We start from the raw sequence: 19,323 nt of genomic DNA on the forward strand, positions 1-19,323 counted from the left end.
GCAAATATAACAAACAAACAGGTGCTAGCTAGTGTGTGGTAAATTCTATAAATCTAATTAATCTTCTAATTCTCTTCTCAATTAATATCAAGGCTGAAACCGATTAAAGTGCTGGTAAAATAAATGCACCATCAGGATTTCACATCTTTTTTTTATAGCTTATGATAGAACACTCAGTACTGTCCTTACTATCCTTTTTCATGAGCACTGATTTGCATCCTACAAATGCACTGCAGGCCAAGTATTCCTCCATGACAAAATCTCAGTCAATACTATTCCTGACATCAAAACGCTTAACTTGGTGCTTTCCTCTCCCCTCTACTCTGTCTATAGCCCATGGGATCAGAGCGGATGGAGATGCGAAAGAGGCAGATGTCGGTGCAGCAGGAGTCGGCAGCGGGGGGAACTGCACCGGCCCAGCAGGGCCAGCCGGGCCAAGCCAACCCACGAGGATCAAATGCATGTTGCTTCTGCTGGTGCTGCTGCTGTAGCTGTTCCTGGTAGGTCTTCACCACCCGAGAAGTCGCTCATTGTGCACAGCGTGGCCCACACAATGGCACACAGAACAGCACAGCCTGAGCTACCGTGTCTCAACAGTAGGCTCCAGCTTGTGTCTTATGTTCCTGACATTTTTTGCATGTAATCTCTGGGCATTTGTCTTGCAGAGGCCATTTTACAGTGTAAAACATGTCTAAACATCAACTAATTATCTGTTAGGGTAGTTATTGGACAGTGTTTATGTTATATTCTAATAATATATGATAAAAAATACATTTTTGCCACAGTGGCTGTGATTAGTCTTTAGTTTTGCTGTTGCATGTTGTGCTTACATGTCTGTCTCACAATCAGGAATGAAGACAGGGATGATAGGAACCGAAAGGCATCTTATGACGTCAAGGAAGGGACCGCAGACTGTGAAGACTGGTGAGTTGAATTCACTGCACCAAAATTTCTCATTTACTCAACACATTTTTCTGATCATGAATGTTGAAATCACTCACAGTGATGCTGTTTGTGCTCTCTGCAGTCCTAAGCCCACGTTGGAGGAGGTGCGCTCATGGGGGCAATCATTTGACAAGCTGATGTGTTGCCCAGCGGGGCGGAACTCCTTCCGACAGTTTCTTCGCACCGAATTCAGCGAGGAGAACATGCTCTTCTGGTTAGCCTGCGAAGAGTTCAGCAAAGAGACCAACAAGAGTGTGACAGAGGAGAAAGCTCGGGGCATCTACGAAGACTACATTTCCATTCTCTCACCTAAAGAGGTCTCACAACTCTTGATTTCATTGTTCTGTTAAAGTAATGTAGATTTTGAGGGTAAAACTTCACGTCTGAAGAATGATCATATCATGCTAATATTAAAGGAATAGTTTGACATTTTAAGGAATTTGCTTAGCCTGGCTTCATCTAAATGTATCAAATGTAACACAATCCATTTACTAGATCTTTTAAGCTCATTAATTAACATGTTATATCGCATTTGTTTAATCCATACGAAAACAAAATTAAGAATGACAGCTCATTTTGTTTATTGGCTCTGAGTAGTTGCCGGGTAACTAGTAAAGATACTCTACAGACATGAGTGATATCAATCTTGTCATCTAACTCGCAGTAAAAAAGCGGATAAGTGTATTTCCTAAAATGTTCAACTATTTATGCTGTTCTTCCTAATTTCCCCTGTTCTTAACACCCAGGTGAGCCTTGACTCCCGTGTGCGCGAGGCCATCAACAGGAACATGGTGGAGCCCAACTCGCACACGTTCGACGATGCCCAGCTGCAGATCTATACACTAATGCAAAGAGACTCGTATCCCCGCTACATGAACTCCCCAGCCTACAAAAACCTGCTCAACACTCTGTCAGAGCAGTCCCCCGAATCTTAGGGTGGTGATGAGCTGTTATCTTTTAACTCTCTTTATCTCCCCCCATCCCTACCCTCTTTTTTAAAAATTTCTTTTTATGTTCAGTGTAGGATTACATGAACCGGGCCTCAGGCCTGGCCCCTCCCAGGGATCTCAGCGCTATTGTGATCTGCACCTGACCGAAGACACTCAGGTCTCAAAATCTCCCGAGGGCTCGACATCACAAGTACTGCTACAGATCAACTTAGCAAAACACTCCAAAGGAATATGAATACATTTTTTCTTTTTCTTTTTCTTTCTTTTGATAGAAATAATCTATTTTATTTGTGTTCAGAGTTTTTTATGGTCTGTTGTTTTTTTGTATGATCGTCTGGGGGGAAAATAATTTCCTACTGTAGACTATATATATTTATGAGTTTGTAAATAGTAAAAATGGAATTGTGGGTATTTTATGTGGAAACGCCTGGTTCTATTTACTGCGTATGAAAATCAAAGCTCAAGTCAAAGGCTACATGTTAGCTCTACTTGCAGGCAGCTTTGTGGGGTACTGTATGATTTTACCTTGGTTTCACCCTGTTTTGTTACCTTACCTCACACTTTGGTACCTGTGACAGTGACTTGGCAACTCCAGTTCATGTAGACATTGCGCGTGATAGGAACTACTGTAAGTGTGGTTCTTGGTGAAGTAACAGAAAGTGGTAATAGCTCTTGTCACGGTGTGCAATTTGTTTCCTTAAGAAACTGAAATCAATGACAGAAGGGTCATTTAACTTTCTTTACACACAGAAGTTTGCCTACTACAACTTTTATTTCATTTTAGTATTAATCACTGCACACCTCATTGTTCAATATAGTTTTACTAGTAAGTAATTCTATTTACCACTTAGTATTTTTATTTATTCATATCTGTTGCCAATACAAAAAAACAGCAAGTACAGATTATACTTAAGTACCACAGTGAAGTAAATTAAAGATCACTACCGGAAAATGTTCATTGTTCAAATTTGAGTAACACGTCTTTTTTTTTTTTTTTTTTACAAATCTGTCATTTCCTTTTTTTTTATTTCCTGGAAGAAACTATGAATTTGGTGCTAATTTTATGGTGATATTAAAATGTCTTTCCATTTGAATCGAAGTAAATATTAAGTCATCTTTAATTAATGATTGGAAATATATAGAAAAAATAGTGTGGGAAATGTGGAAAATGTCCTTATTTGCTTTCTGGAAGAGCGATAGCGCTCTGTTTGTCACATACGAAGCAACAGCCAGCAACCGATTAGCCTGGCTCTGTCTCTGTCAAAATGCACATATACCACAACCTCTAAAGTTCACAAATTAACATGATTATCTCTTGATTGACTGATTGATTCAAAAAATAAGAAATAGTCTATTGGAGAATAAATAAGCAAATTTCCCAAAATGTCAAACTATTATTTCCATTGTACATTTATGTTAAATTGTATAATTGCCTTTAGACATACTTCAGTCTTTCGTGTGACTCGGCTACATTACGAATCTATTGGGATTAATCAATTGGAAGTGTACCAATTGGAAGCTGTATCTATTACAGCAATAATTTGTACTAAGTTACACTGTTTCTTTCAAGAATTTTATTAGAAAATTGTCAGAAATTAATTGGAAATTACAGAACATTACAATACAGTGATACTGAAATTTGTGGAATTCCTAGTTTTTGACAGCAGGTTGAGCTATCCATTCATCATCCTGCAATATTTTAACTAAAAACAGTTTAAAAAGCCATTTGCTGAAAAAAATAAAAAAAAATAGTTCTCAATTGACACTGGTGTCAGACCAGGTTAGCAACAACACCAAAGCTACCATGTAAACTGTGTTCATATGTTCATTGAGAGCGTTTCCATTGACTAAAATTGGAGTTGCCAAGTGTTAAATACTTTTTATGTATTCTGATAGTTTTAGTTGAATTACTTTGTTGCCTCACAAACATGTCACTCAAAGACAAGATCCTCACATGGGGAAGTGCCTTGACATTCAATTTTATGACATCTTTCTCATGGGCAACAGTTGTTTTCAAACTCTTGCCATAAGGTTTGTTACTGGAGCACGAAGCCAGTTTACTGGAAATTGTCCCTCTCATTGGCCAAATTATCGCATGTGTTTCGTCTTGATTCCGTAGTCGTGACTATACCAGTCCATTTTGGTAGCTTGTACCAAACAGTGTGGCTTAAGGTGATGACAACACATGTATTTATTTGCTGAGGACAAACACAGATCAATGGATAGGGCTGGTTGATCTGAACTTCTTGCCAACCTGTGTGCTTCACAGTGGCACTTCTACTTGTCTTAGAGTTAACTTTAACTTACTATGTGCAATTTGAGCTGATGAATACACTGCGCAGATCAACCTCAAACACAATCTAAGCCAATGGTTTGGAGTGATGCCTATAAATGTTGTTTCTTCTTCTGTTTACTATATGAAATGTGTTATTTTGCGTTGAGTTTACTGAAGAATACATTTAAAAAACAAAAACAAATAATGTGAATGTTTACAGTATATGGTTTTAGTTTTTTTTTTTTTCTGCTACTCTCCAAGAAAATAATGACTTGTGGGCATTTTGATTAAGATAAAATAAAGCACAATAATTTTACCGACTCTGCAATTATTTTATCACAAAATAACACAACACATACATACTGAAACTTTTCTTTTCACTTTCAGGCAGGATTTTCACTTATCACTTTACCTTGTGGTGAGTGTTTTTTTTTAATTCATCAGATGATAAATCAAAGAATCCCACATGCTGTATGTCTCACTTTAAAAATGCAAAGTTTTGATTGTCAATCTTCATCAGGCAAAATTCAAACAGTTTAGTTCTGTCGTCAAATGTAGTTTTTGATTCTATGCAACGAAGACTTAATGGCGTACAGGAACCTTTCTGAAATATTGGAATAAATCAGAAGATAAATCAAAATATTAGTATGACGGTAAACATGGGGAAAATTATTAGTGTCAGGGTGTTCAGTATAAAACATATTTACAGCTTCACATAAATAACTATACAGAGATAAACTGTTGTTAATGAGATGGGTTAAAGGGATTTAATATTCTTAACTAAATACGGAGCAAAGGGTCATAATCAGATAAAAGGAATAGTAAAGCAGGCAGTAGAACTTATATATATATATATATATATATATATATATATATATATATATATATATATATATATATATATATATATATATATATATATATATTCTTTTATATTAATAGTCATTAAATGACATTTTGGACCCCTGACATCCTCAAAATAAGACTTAACAAGTAAACTGACTGTTCTTGTATGACTGATGTGAGACTGGTTAGTGATGATGTAAGGTGGCACTCAGCTCCCCCTAACTAATGATAAGAAACATTCAAGGCTTTTCAATGACTTTGCAGATGATAAAAAATACTGGTTAATATAGTTAAACATAAGCAATATGTGCAAGTATCCCTGTTTTCATTACAGCAGTGGTTCCCAACCTGGTTTGTTTAATGCAAATCAATGGCTGCTTCTATTAAGAGGTTAAACTATCTAGTATTTTGTACTCTGAAAGAAATTACATTAGAGCATAAGTTTTGCTTATATTACGGTCTCCACCATAAAACAGACTGATCAGGTGAATCCAGGTAAAGAAAATCATTTTTAATTTAATTTACAATCTGTTCTTAATCAAATGGGTCAACCAAATAATCAAAAAGCCGGCCCCTATAAAGATACACATGAGCTGCAGTGAGCTGCCTAATACAGACAGTACAACGTAAAACTTTTTTTAAAAATCATGGTGCACACTTGAGCTTCATACAGTATTAAATTAGTACGACTGAACTGCCTCGCTCTTATGCGACTGGTCTGGGTTCAGTTCATGTGGCGGTAAGGCAGCGACAGCAGCTTATCAGCATAGAGTGGTTGCACCTGGCAATTAAAAAAAACCTAGAGGAAACAATTGTGTGTCCTCCCCTGGTTCAGCCAATAACATTACCCTGTCCCTAAACCGATTAATATGCATACATCAGCATTCACTTTGATGTGCTGAATATTCCACCAATAACAAATGTATACTCATCAACACACACACACACACACACACACACACACACACACACACACACACACACACACACACACACACACACACACACACACACACACACACACACACACACACACACACACACACACACACACACACACACACACACACACACACACACACACACACACACACACACTAGCCCTCTCAGATCCCTCTCAGATCCCTAATTGCATTAGTACAATGTTAAATGCTTCACATAACCAGAGCAGACTGGAGGCACATCATAACGGACGACTAATGAAAAGCATTTCTTTTTAATCAAATGGATTACACTTTATTGGGAAATTAAATAAAACAATGCAATGTTGTGAGGGGGGGAAAGCAAAACAACATTGTCCAAAGTGTTAAAACTACATATAAAAAATGCAGATAAAAGAGAATGAGACAAGATCCATCGCATATATAACTGACAGTGGGAGACAACTATAACAATAGTAAAAGATTTTGGGAGGGAGGGCATTAGGGAACGGACGATGAGCTCAATCTATGAACTGGATATTTACTCAGACAGTAACCGCAGTGGCATCTTTATATGGCATTTTGTGTACCATGTACCACAGAAAAAAGCTCCAATCTGTTGCAGATAGACAGAATCTGGTCCAGGAATTTTGCTACTTGGAGTGCCGAGGATGATGTCTGCAGGTTCAGCAGAACTAGAACACAAAAGAAACACAAATTAAAATCCAGATACAGGAATATTCACTTTAAACACTGAATGAATAGCTCATAAACTTAATATCAACAAAGACTGACAATGTTGTTCAACAAAATCCCTAAAGTGCTTAAGTGTACTCCAAAGTAAATTCTATTTCTTTTGACATCTTTACCCTTTCAAATTAATAAAAAAAAACTATGTTTAATGTTAATACGCTAAAAATTAATTAAAATTCACGACATATATATATATACAAAACATAAACAGACAGTTTTTTTGTGAAACTTGTGGTTGAATAACAGTTTTTATCGATCTTTTTTGATGGTGTTGAAACACCATATTTTTGAAGAGACAATTGAAGAGAATAATAAAGACATGCACCGCTTGCAAGAATTACACATAAAAATACAGGTTATCAAACACAGCCATCGCCTGACAAAATACCAGATGCTTCAATTAAGTACATCATGAGCATTCAGTTTAATAATCACTTCGGTTTCAGCACACAGGGGGCCCGATTTACCAAGATCCCAAATAAAGGGTACTAAATTGCGTGCACAGTGCAATAGATTGTGTGTGCCGTTTGCGGTTGATCTACTAAGAATAACTACGTAAATGAAAACAGGTGCAACAGGGTGGAGACAGCAGTATTTAAATGAGCAGTATTTGTGTGCCTTAATGGAGAGTTTGGATGAGCAGAAAGCTGCAAGCGCAAAATGAAATGTGATCAGGTTCTAGTGGAAGAGGTTAACATATATATTGAGTTATAACAAAAACAAATATTACCAGAAAAACCGACATATGGGAGAGTATTTGTGACTAAGTAAATGTTGTTAGTAAAACCAAAAATAGAAAAACTCCGTCCTGTGCGTTTTCTATCATTGTGCCTCCGTCTCCTCCTCTCCACAGTATGCACAGTGTGCAGCCGGTTAATACCTGCTCTTCAAAAGGTATTATTTATAGACGCAGTTAGCGTCAGAAAAAATACCTTCAGGTTTGGTAAATCACAATGCGCATGCTAAATAACATATTTGCATTTTCTCCTCCCTTTATTTTGCGCACTGGGGTTGAAACGCCTCATATTACATATTCATTATGGCAAACGTACTAAATGGACAGCGCGTACTAGCTTGCACATTTGAAAGACGCAAACCTCAGTGCGCTGCGTTAGTAGATCAGCTTGCACATTTTTTGCGGGTGATGTCAAGTTTGCACACGTTTTTACACACACAAACCTTTAGTAAATCAGGCCCATAGAGTAGAAAGGGCAGCTCACTAATTGATCTGCTGTTGTTTGTGTTTCTTTACAAAACATCAGCCTGATATCTGCGGACTGCTTCCGGGCCAGCAGGTAGGGACAAAATGTACAATCTGGAAACTAGAAATTATTCAGCTGACTGACTCCCAACACTTCAACTCTTGAGACCAGGGATGACTCCCTCAACAATTTACACAAATCAAGAGCAGAGACTGGTGTGCAGAGTCTTATTCAGTTTGTCCTTCTCGCAGATGTCCCATTAAATTCACTATAAGATAGCCAGAGACAGCTAGCTACCAGGAGTCACAGCAGTCCTGTAAACTGCAGCAAGTGTGCATGTACTCTAACTAATCACTCACAGTTTACAGGACTGTTGTGACTCGCAGCAGAGCGTTTTACACATTTGCACATTGTACATAATCTCAGGAACTACACTGCTTTTTTCACTGTACTGCTGTGTCAATTTGAATTTCTCCCAAGGAGAATCAATAAAGATACATCTTATCTTATCTTAATCTAATTAAAGGAGGACAGAGAAGGAGAAGCTAAATCCAGCAGAATAATAACTGAAGCCAAGTCCAGACATCCAGAAACCAAACTGTGTTCAGTTTCAACTATTAAGGTAACTCAGTCAGTGCTGAAGATAATCAAAAACAGGATAAGACTCAAAACCAGGACACTAATGTGCACGTAAAACACACTCACTGTTGAACTGAACAAGGGCAGGATTTAACAGCCTGTGCAGTGTGAATAAAAACATCTTCAAAAAAATACTTAATGCTTCTGGTAGTGAGAAACATACAAACCAACCAATTAATAAGAAGTTAAAGTCTTGGCATGGATAGAGGAAGTGGCAACACTATTCCCTGCTGAGGCTAATTGTGCGAGTCGGTGCACAGTTAGTTGATGGATTCCAAGACTGAGTCAACAAAGCCTGCATTAAACCACATACCTTCCATCTATTTCCGCACTCATTGCAGAAGACGAATGTGGTCATTGGCTCATCAGCACTGCGAGTTTGAACCTGAGGAAAGGATAAAAAATAGAATAATAAATGCATTACTATATCATACCAACCAAGCAGCGGTTAAGTGTGACTTTCCAAACATGACATTTCTTGCTAAACCCATTTTAACCATTTACCACAACATCAATAAAAGCTTCTACTATTACCAGTTAAAATGAAGCATAAATGGTGATCTGTACCTGTGTATAGGTGCAGCACTTCCCCTTGCACTTGCCACAGGTGAATAGATCTGTCTGAGTGCCCCCTGTGGTGGCCATCTGGTGGTCCCTGACAGCCTCTTTGGTCAAATTCTTCCTCATTTCTTTCAGCTCATCACTGGCCATTTCCTACAGATCATAATAAAAATGTCTTTAAAGCAAACCAAGTTTTCTGTTTCTGTTGTATTGAAACAGACTGTAATCAAGTAAATTATGTCCAAACAGAAGTAAAACAGACTCATTTATAGAGATATCATGCTATTGCAAAGACAGTGTAGGAATAGTTAAACTACTGACTTTGAACCATTTTCCTTATTCACGATGTTTAAGATTAAGCCATCTACATTCAACACACCTCTGCAGTCATTTTAGCCATACGCTCAGGGGTTACACTCCCGCATAGCACAGTCCTCCTTAAATTGGGGTTCTTCATATCTTTCAGATTTGAAATTCGGCTCCGCACACGGTTCTTGTATTTCATGTCTGTGTTCTTAAACTCTTGGAAGATAAGTGATGGCAGGTTAAGGAATTCAAGTTTTGCAAAGTAAAGCCTAAAACTGTACTTATATTAAAAAGGCCTTTTAAGTGCAACAGTGCAGAAATAATTAGTTAATTCATTGATTAGTTAACTGCCAAAAGATAAAGTCACATTTCTGATAATTGATACATCATTTTAGTAATTTGTGCAGAAAAAAAACTAAACATTCTCTAGTTTCAGCTTCTGAAATTCGAGGATTTTTAAAATATCACAAGGTTCTCCATACTTGAGGATGTAGACTGTTTTCAGATAAGAAAAGGCAATTAAAAGTAATTTCCTTGAGCTCTGTAAAATTATTTATTTTATTATTAATAAAAATAAATAATAAATGGTATATTAAATAATTTATTGTTATTATATATCTATTTTCTAACATTTCATGGCTGCTCAATTAATAGATTCATTGGAAAAATAACATCAGTATCAGTATCAATTAACAATTAAAAATAACCTTTACATGCAGCTCTAATGTGCATATTAACATTATTAGTAGCTAAAAAGAAGAAATGTGTAACATGGTAACAACATCCAGCATCATGAAAAATAACATCAGTATCAGTATCAATTAACAATTAAAAATAACCTTTACATGCAGCTCTAATGTGCATATTAACATTATTAGTAGCTAAAAAGAAGAAATGTGTAACATGGTAACAACATCCAGCATCATGAAAAATAACAAACACCAGCTTCAAACACATTTGCTATTCATTAAAAAAGGATATATTCCTCAATTTGTGCTCCAAGTTCATCACAATCAGCACCAATTGCAATATAATCATCTGGGAAAAAAAGTCAGAGGGAAAAGAAAAAATGTTAAAAGATACAAAACAAAATATCCTGCGTTGTTGTGTTGCTCAGTAATATAATAACAGATTACCTCCAGACTGCAGAGCGTTTGCCAGCAGCTCTCGGCATTTGATCCTTACAGAGTCAGAGGTGCTGGGGGCACGAGGAAAGGTGTTGATTAATGTGTTGGTTGTAACATCAGGGGGCTCGCTCTTGCTGCTGGAGTTACTGCTGGAGCTGCTACATAAACAATAAGACAAATCGAATCTGTTACTGAAGCAAACAACATTTGAAAGAAACACATGTGCACGAAAAAAAACAGAAAATATGTGTTGACCATCAGTAAAAGGGACAAAAACGATCACATTTTTCTTGTTACCTTTCTTCTTTTGCCTCTGGGCTTCCCTCTGAGGGAGAAACAACAGGAGTCGATTGTTCTTTCCTCTTCTCATCTGCAGGTTTATCGCCACCTCCAGGCTCGTCTGGAATACAGTCAAATCAAACATGTAAGAAAATCATGTGCGAATGACAGTGACACCTGCTCACACCAACATTAAAAAGCTATGTCAATATTTTGACAGCTAATCGCTCCCCATTAACAAAATACAGACTGCTTAATGTTTTTCTATGTTTTTAAAGCACTGGCTACCAACCAGGGGTTCCCGACACCCACTAGAGGTTACTAAATCTAAAAAAATGCTAAAATATGAAAGGACAACTAATCCGTGAGGCACTGACATATTCACAGGAAACCATCTGCTCCATATTCATCCAAATTGCTTGTTTTACACAAACGTCCTGCAGTAATTGCGTACACTATTGGGGTTGATTGTAGTTTACTTGTTACTTTTTACTGTAATTGTATGCATTGAATGTAATATGAAATATCCATAAGCTATATCTTTTTGTCAGGGGGTCGTCAGTTTACTCTGGATTAGGGGCACTTAAGGAAAAAGGTTGGGAACCGCTGCTTTATAGTATTCTGTAGTGTTTCTTTATCTTTGAAAGGAGGAGTGTCAGTGTGCAACTTTGATAGCAGAAGGCAGAAAGAGACAGGAAGCATGGGGGGCTGGGGGTGGGGGTTGGGGGAGAAAGAGAGAAAAGACATGCAATAACAGACGGAATAAAAATGGGGACATTGTGATTATATTCGGCTCCCAAGACGCCTTCAGAAAAGAAATGTTGTGGCAGAAAGTTTTAGTTGGGAATTGTTTCCAACCACAGCAATGACAGAATACGAGCAGCAGAAGAATAAGATAAGATGTGTCTTTATTGACCTCCCTTGGGAGAAATTCAAACTGACACAGCAGTAGAGTGCAAAAACAGTAGCAGCGTAAGGTTGAAAGTGTACTAAAAATAGAATCACCAATAAATAAAGACAAAAATAGGATAAAATAAAATACTACATACATTAAACTGGATCTTTGTATAAATAAATCTGCAATATATAAATTTGCATCAAAACAAGCATAATGGTTGGGCAACATACTGAAATATGAGGTAGTAATTATGTGATACTTTTACTTTTTAAAAAGTAATCTTAACAAATAATTTGTCTGTTTAGTCGTAGTTTAGTAAACCCAAAAATAACATAATAGATTACTTCAAATATGTTATTTACAAAACAACAAATACTGTCAGATACACTTCAGACATTAAAAACAATATTATGATCAATATCTGCCTTTATCAACCTTTATAATCTACTCTGGCTGGTGCTTTCCATCAGTGTGCATGTTTCTGTTAAAACTGTTGGCTGCTATTCATTTGTTTGTGCTGCTGAACGGCTCACTAACTAACACCCCTGAGGGTTGAGAATAGGTGTTAGTAATTAAAGAAAAGTGTTGTAAGACATTTTTGACAGCTGGTATAACCAGAGCACAATGTGTTAAATTAAGGAAATAATAGAAACTGGTTTGGGCTTCATAAAGTCGTTAATAATCAATTACAAACACATCAACATCGATTAGCTCTGACACACTCATGTCCAACAGTATGAAAGATTTAAATACCTCAGCCACACGCAAAACAAATCACGCGTGTTCAAGAATGTGTAGACTTGAAAAGTAATAATTACCCAAAAGCTTCTTCCATGATTTGATCAAAGACTTGGCTAGGGATGTCACCTCATCGTCTGTGCTCTGCTTGCGGATGGCGTTAACGGACATCCCAATTCTGGTAGACTGTGGAAAGACATTGCGTCAGTGCTTCAGGGTTTGAGCGCTGCCTGTGTTGACGATAAGTCTTCAGTAGGAATGAGCAAAGATACCTGAAGCAGCTCCAGAGTCATGGGAATAGTGCGCAGCTCCTTCAGAAGATCCAAAGCCCCAGACTGCAGAGAAGAAGAGAGGGGAGGAAGAGAGAGGCACTTATAGATACATGTCATACTAGACCTCTCGCTGGCTGTAAACTGATTTACTCCAAAATAGGTTTTATCATTAATACATCAGCAGTGTAGTCCAGTTAAACACACGTCTTGGTTTCTTATAAATCTTGAGATGTACTGGAGCACCATTATGCGGGAGTTAAGTTTTATTTATTAACGGTGATATTTCAGATGTAAATCGCTTGGACAAAATCAATTCATTACTGCGTTTTTAACAGATTAGTATTTGTACTAGAGGCCGAACAATGTATTGGTCAACCGATAGTGACCTATCGCAGATATATCGGTATCTGTGTTTATACTGTCCAATATGTGTCAATATTGTTTTAAAGATATATAGACAGCTTTTTTTTTTTTTAGCCTTTTTCCTAATTCAAGTTTAATATCTACATATTAAACTCTGAGGGAAGTTTACTGTTTCAGAGCACTGAATGTCATTTCTTATATCACAGCCTCCATTACCTATCTTTGTCACAAGTGGTTGGACTGTAATTTGTACACAGGCAAAAGCCACTTATTTTGGGTGTAAGTAACAATAATGTTTAGAGTTTGAAACAATTAGTTGATTAATTGATTATAGTCAATCAACATAAAATGAATTGGCACCTATTTTATAATAATTTAAGTGACGTTTCAAGAAGAAGAAAAAAGGCAAAAATTGAATCGTTCAAACTTCACAGACGTGATGATTAATTGCTTTTTTTAATTGTATAATAAATAATATCACAAATGAGTAATGTTAGGATTGAGGCTCTCGGTCTGACATAACATAACATAACACATGCATCACTGCGAGCACCAAGAAAAAGGTGACCTGGTTTTTTTTGTGACATTGTGGAGATAGAATAACAAATAATAAGAAAATAATCAGCAGACTAATTGACGCTGTCTATTTATTTAACTTTATATTACAGTTACAGCAGCTAAAAACTTAGCAGCTACTTAGCCGCTTTGCAAAAAAACCCAAACAAAAACATGATCCAACAACAGCATTTGTTTATGTCAAAACTTAAGACTCTACTTCAATGCAGCTATCTTTAAACGACCATATCTATCATGTTATTGCGCTGCAAGGCACCAAGCCAGCGAGGGGCTACTGGGGCAACTGGGGCTGCTATGTGGCTAACATGCTAACAACAGGTATGTTAGCCGCGGGGCTGCTTGTTGATGGTAACAGTCAAGTCAGTAGCTGGTAATATATACTCCTGTACTGGTGGAGAGTTATTATTACTATTAACATTGACCAAAGTGACTAGTTGGCAGCTAAGTGACTCCATCAAAGCTCCATTTAAAGCGCTAATGTTAGCAGCAGCAGTGTGCAGGTAAGCGTTCATTCTTCTCACCCCGTTCTTCTTCTGCGCCATTTTATCCATTTTCTTCGCGATTCTAATGATATCCTCTTCCTCCTTTTTGCCCATGTTGACTAATCCGATGGAATCTTTAGAAAAAATATATATATATAAAAAATCAGGAGCAAATACTTAAAAAAAGAAGATACACGACAAAAAAAAGATCACGCCACTGAAGTGAAAGCGGCGGCGGCGGCGTCTGCTTGGCGGACCGGGGACCTCCGCTCTGTAGCAGACATGATGAGTCGATGCCAGATGTATTCAAGGGGAGTGAATCGAGACGGAGAACAAGAGTCTTCTAAAGCAGAGGGCAACACATGTTTTTGGCCTGTGACCCCCAGTGTTGGGGAAAAACTAGTTAGGGTGGATGCATTTATGACTTGTTTACCACATATGAATCCAATACATTACATCAACACCTAATATCATTGTGAAATCCCCAAGATGTTTCCTTCTTAAATCAGAGGACATTTTTTAAATATTGTACTCAAAAGGAAAATGCCACATATATTAATGTTCCTTTTGCCAAATCATTTCAGAATTAGTGGATTTATTTATTAATTTAATTTAGTAGGCCTAAAGTGTTTTTTGCATTCTTTGTCACATCGGTTAAAAAAAAAAAAAGTAGCCTGTATGTTCACATGTACTATTAAACAATATAACTTACACAGTACACATATACTAGTTAGCTTTAAAATAATTGAATAGAAAAAGATATAAATGCACTGGAGCTTAGTTGTTCCACATTAGTCAATGTCCCACATTACCCTTATCCACCTTACATGTAACAGCGTTACTTATATAACCCTAAAACAGGCAGGAGTGGAAAATGAGATGTTAATTATTCTTTTTATTTACTTTTTATTTACTTTGATGTTACTAAAATCAGAATCAGAATCAGAATACTTTATTGTCCCAAAAGGGCAATTCATTTCTAGTCAGCACATTCATAATAAAAAGATTAAGATATGACTGCTATCTGCTCAAAATCCAAAGACATCAAGTTTTATCATCATGTTTGACAAAGAAAAGCAATAAATCCTCCCATATGACAGGCTGAAATAAACACATTTTTTTTGCTTAAAAAGTATTAACATGATTTGTTATTGAAGTTATCAAAATAGTTGCTGATTAATCTTCTGAAAGACAACTAATCGATTATCAACTAACTTTACAGCTGTAGAAAGAGGACTTATTTTGTTTTATTTTAATAACTTTTTAGATTTATTATTAATTATTAGTTCTTAAATCCACAAGCCTTCTGTGTAAAAATGTAGACTATTTAAAAGTGTATCTAAAACTAATATGAAGCTTCAGCCATTTAAATCAAGTAGTATCTTTCACTGTTACAGTCTTTTTAGTGACAGAGTCCCTCCTTTTGTTAGTATACTTCCATCGCAGCTCAATACGGAAACACTGTCAGAGGAAACACAAAGAGGGAATTTGATACTAAAAAGACTGTAAATATGGCAGACATCAACTTCAAATTACTAACTCAAACCGCAGAAGCCTCATATCAGCTTCAGATCAACTTTTAAATGTATTTTTACACAAAATGACTGCGTGGACATACTGTGGATTTTTGCCCCCATCACTCATTGTTTATATGGGCACCACACTGCTGTTTTATGACAGTCTTGAATAATAGTGCACCTGTCCTTTAAGTGTTCACTACTCAGCACTTAAATTAGACAAATGGACACGTTATACAAAAAACTAGATATTGCTGTGTCTATCAAGTTCTTGATAGATAGATGATTCTAGATGATTCTTCTCTTCATAAACTAAATCTGCCATCATATCAAAGCAAATCCTGCTTTTTGGTGTTTTTGCATCTCATCATTAGATGGCGCCAAAGAGCCACTTGTGTCTTTACTTTGGTCGATATTGGACTCAGTCCTGAAACCAACGAAAAAAGCAAACCAACCAGCCACAATTTGCTTCAGAATTGCATAAGCTAGGGTTTGGTTCTTTTAGTGCCTCAACATTAATAATTTTATCAGATTCAAAGTTTTAAATGGCTGATGTGTAGAGCTGAGGGCATCAATCGAAACAAAATTAACTGGCAAAATTTTAAATTGGTTGATTAATCATTTATTATGTACCAAACATTCACTGGTGCAAGCTATATGTAAATTGGGGTCCTTGGAAATTGGTATGGAGCATTTAAAAAAAAACAAACGTTTTCAATTCTTTGGTACTGTTGACAATGTCGGATTAGTAATTATCAAGTAAATGGTTTAAAAATATTAGTTTAGCTCTAAGTGGCAGCTGATAGACATTAATGCATTATTCAGCATAATTACCCTGTCAGTTAAAGAGATTCTCTTTAATTTTCTCTGGTAAGTCCCGTGGCTATTGATGAATGCATGGTTGATGTGCGGATCAAACCTATGACCTTTCAGTAACAGGATCTAGGCCACAATGATGGCACACTGTTGATCTTGCACGTATGTGACACTGACTGACTCACTAATTTGGATCTTACTAATCCAAACAGATCCGCATGTGACATCACCACCTAGTGATTGAAGGTTAGGCAATTATTGCAAATAATTTGAATAATTTAACAGAGCAAAACAAGTGCTGTGCTGCTAATTACAATACATAGAAAATACAGTACACAGCACAAAAAGGTCAAATACTTTGCCAAGATGTCTTTTTTTTTGCTTTCATTTGATGCACATTTCACTTAAACAAATTATGTAAATTAATATTTCCTAATATTGGACTGACCTACACCAACCCTGGTCTCTCAATCCCCCTGCTAGCCAGCCTCCATCTTTCAAGACAATGCAGAACGTACTTATGCACCACACGTGCTACTGGGAGGTATTAGCAGTTTTACGCAGTCAAGGGCAGTTGGTAATTGGTACACTGTCTGCCTTCTGTGTTGTGACATAGCTTTCACCCCTTGATGCAATTACATCATTAGCCACTGTTGACAGACCAAAACTCAGACCAAAATTTAAGACTACTACATGGTTCAAAGTTTTAAATATACTGTATTTGCCTCCCAAGTGTGCATACAAGGATTTCTATGTGAATGCTGCAATATTTCCAACACTATTTATTACCAATTACATTCAGTGAGGAAATACTGATGCAGTGTGTCTCTTCAAATGTAATGGTGGATTTCCATCCCCTGCTGTGAGGTAAAAGTGCACTTTAAAGACCTCATTCTGCCTCATGCTGTCAGCAAGTGCGCAAAATCTTTAACCTAATCCCTATTAGGCCAAGACTTCTCAAATCTGATTATGCAGGCTGCTTGCAAATTAGAAATAGTCCTCGCCACCTGTGGTATCTGTTTTGAGTGGGATAGATTTACTAGTATCATTTGACACAGAAGATTCATGTACCCTCACAAACGTCTCCCATGAACCTTCCCCTCCCCTCTAATTTACTTACTTATTCAGCTGCTTACTAAGCCTTTTACTGTACCCATTCACCCGGTTAGTCTCTCACCTTGTGTTTTAGTGCGAATAAGTGTGAAATTTATAGCCAATGAGGCAGAGAGGATCTTTTGAAAATGTTTTCTTTATTTTTATTGAGATTTATTACAGGACACATAGGCCTACACCAAGATGCAAATGTATGTGTTGACCAATTAAAATTATAGTCACACTCCTCCAGGAGAACATATTGTTAACAATTTAAAAAAATCTCATACTGGTGGAAGTGCACATTTCCAGTTTACTGTGGTTCATTTCCTCTGTGGTTCGTTTGTTTGTTACCTTCCTTATCTTGATATGCTGATTAAGTGTGAGCAAAGATTAAGCAAATTGGCCATGATGTTGCATGTCCCAAAATAGCCCTTGAACGCTGCTGAGAGGCTTTGACCAGCGCTCAGAGGAATACCGGATACACACTTTGTGTCGTTTTAGCTCTTATAATTAAGGAGAAATGTGAGATACAAGGTAAGTCTCGTTCATTACATTTCTAGAAACATGATTGTTTGCCAGTCGGTTGTTTTCTTCAGTACCTGTAGGGTATATTTGTGTAATTCAATTGTGTATGGCCTGTGTCTTTGTCCATTCAGACTTGTTGTGTTGCTCAAGGTAACAATGGTGGATTATTATTATAATGAAGTAGAATATTTCCTAAGATATTGTTGCTCAAACTATTTATGTTCTATTTATTGTGGACTATCATAAAAATAATTATATAAAATACAGTAGAGAATCTGAGCTCTAACACAATGTGTTTTCTCATATTGTATATAGCAATAAACTGTTCTATTGGGCTGTATTTAGTGATAACATGAACATATATATTAACTACATCCATATTATCAATGATAAAATACCTATATACAAAGACTTACATCTTGACTTCTTAAGTAATAACGTTGCCATGTCTTGTGCCATGTTAGAGTCCACTTTTATCGCCACAGTAAAATACAAAGTAAATGAATGCTGATCACTGCTGACAGTGTTGTTTTGAGTTTTGAATATTAAATGTTGAGATGACAGTTGGAAATATCCTACAAAACACTCATTACTGTTAAAATGGCAATCTTATTTAACGTGGTTTCAAAACCTACTATACAACAGTTAGGAGATGGCACTCTCTCAAAAAATATAAAGTTTGATTCTGATATGATTTTGTCACAAGATATGACACTTTATTGTCATTGAAGGCAATACAACATATGTTAGTGGCAACACTAAGAACGCTAGGGAATGAACACAAGAATAAAATAAAAAAGAAGCATTGCACAATCAGACAATGAGGTAGCCATAGTATATTTTAGATATGTTAGATTATAAGACTTATATAAAAGTGTTTAGTAGTCTGTGTAGGCAGGCTTTTCAGGACCATCATTCAGTGTCCCATCCCACTATAGTGCTGAGCTATTTGTTACTGCAGCAGTATGCTGCTGTGTGTTTAAATTTAACTTTGTTTACCAAGAGGTATCTGTTGGTATCTTTAAAAATAAGATTGCTTTTCATGTAAATGTTGATAGATTTTAGGAGAAAAGTTATAAGAATATGTTTTCAATGTGTATTTTTACACTTTCAAACAGACCAAGAATCACATTTCAAGATTGTGCAGCCTTGAAACACTCAGTCTTCAACTTCAACTTCAGTTTATTTAAAGTGCACATCACCCAGAAAGTATTTGTACACTTTACAAGTACAAATAT

General features: G+C 36.5%; 2 protein-coding genes across 3 annotated transcripts; one reads left to right on the forward strand and one right to left on the reverse strand.

Moving 5' to 3' along the window:
- Positions 1–333: 333 nt before the first annotated feature.
- On the forward strand, positions 334–1,880 carry rgs20 (regulator of G protein signaling 20). 2 transcript variants are annotated; one of them, XM_062429151.1, is made up of 4 exons: positions 334–497; positions 835–924; positions 1,028–1,262; positions 1,692–1,880. In XM_062429151.1, the coding sequence occupies exons 1-4, from the start codon at positions 337–339 to the stop codon at positions 1,878–1,880; spliced, it is 675 nt and encodes a 224-aa protein (XP_062285135.1). In that variant the 5' UTR covers positions 334–336. The 2 variants fall into 2 exon arrangements, with proteins under 2 accessions (XP_062285135.1, XP_062285134.1); XM_062429150.1 differs by having other exon boundaries at positions 337–500; positions 850–924.
- A 4,300-nt stretch (positions 1,881–6,180) lies between these two features.
- On the reverse strand, positions 6,181–14,390 carry tcea1 (transcription elongation factor A (SII), 1). The gene is made up of 10 exons (XM_062428656.1): positions 14,172–14,390; positions 12,712–12,774; positions 12,520–12,625; positions 10,822–10,924; positions 10,534–10,682; positions 10,379–10,435; positions 9,471–9,625; positions 9,098–9,244; positions 8,844–8,915; positions 6,181–6,631 (listed from the first exon to the last, which is right to left on the reverse strand). The coding sequence occupies exons 1-10, from the start codon at positions 14,244–14,246 to the stop codon at positions 6,623–6,625; spliced, it is 936 nt and encodes a 311-aa protein (XP_062284640.1). The 5' UTR covers positions 14,247–14,390; the 3' UTR covers positions 6,181–6,622.
- Positions 14,391–19,323: the final 4,933 nt, after the last annotated feature.

This window comes from Scomber scombrus, chromosome 11 (genome assembly GCF_963691925.1).
Source record: "Scomber scombrus chromosome 11, fScoSco1.1, whole genome shotgun sequence".
NCBI lineage: Eukaryota > Metazoa > Chordata > Actinopteri > Scombriformes > Scombridae > Scomber > Scomber scombrus.

What these genes read in the sequence shown, in the direction of transcription:
- tcea1 (XM_062428656.1), bottom strand. Translation starts at nt 14,246, where the DNA reads ATGGGCAAAAAGGAGGAAGAGGATATCATTAGAATCGCGAAGAAAATG. An exon ending in TGACTCTGGAGCTGCTTCAG is followed by an intron (nt 12,626 to 12,711) that starts GTATCTTTGCTC and finishes GTCTTTCCACAG; the next exon opens with TCTACCAGAATTGGGATGTC. An exon ending in CCAGAGGCAAAAGAAGAAAG is followed by an intron (nt 10,683 to 10,821) that starts GTAACAAGAAAA and finishes TTGTTTATGTAG; the next exon opens with CAGCTCCAGCAGTAACTCCA.
- rgs20 (XM_062429151.1), top strand. Translation starts at nt 337, where the DNA reads ATGGGATCAGAGCGGATGGAGATGCGAAAGAGGCAGATGTCGGTGCAG. An exon ending in TGCTGCTGCTGTAGCTGTTC is followed by an intron (nt 498 to 834) that starts CTGGTAGGTCTT and finishes GTGCTTACATGT; the next exon opens with CTGTCTCACAATCAGGAATG. An exon ending in ACCGCAGACTGTGAAGACTG is followed by an intron (nt 925 to 1,027) that starts GTGAGTTGAATT and finishes TGCTCTCTGCAG; the next exon opens with TCCTAAGCCCACGTTGGAGG.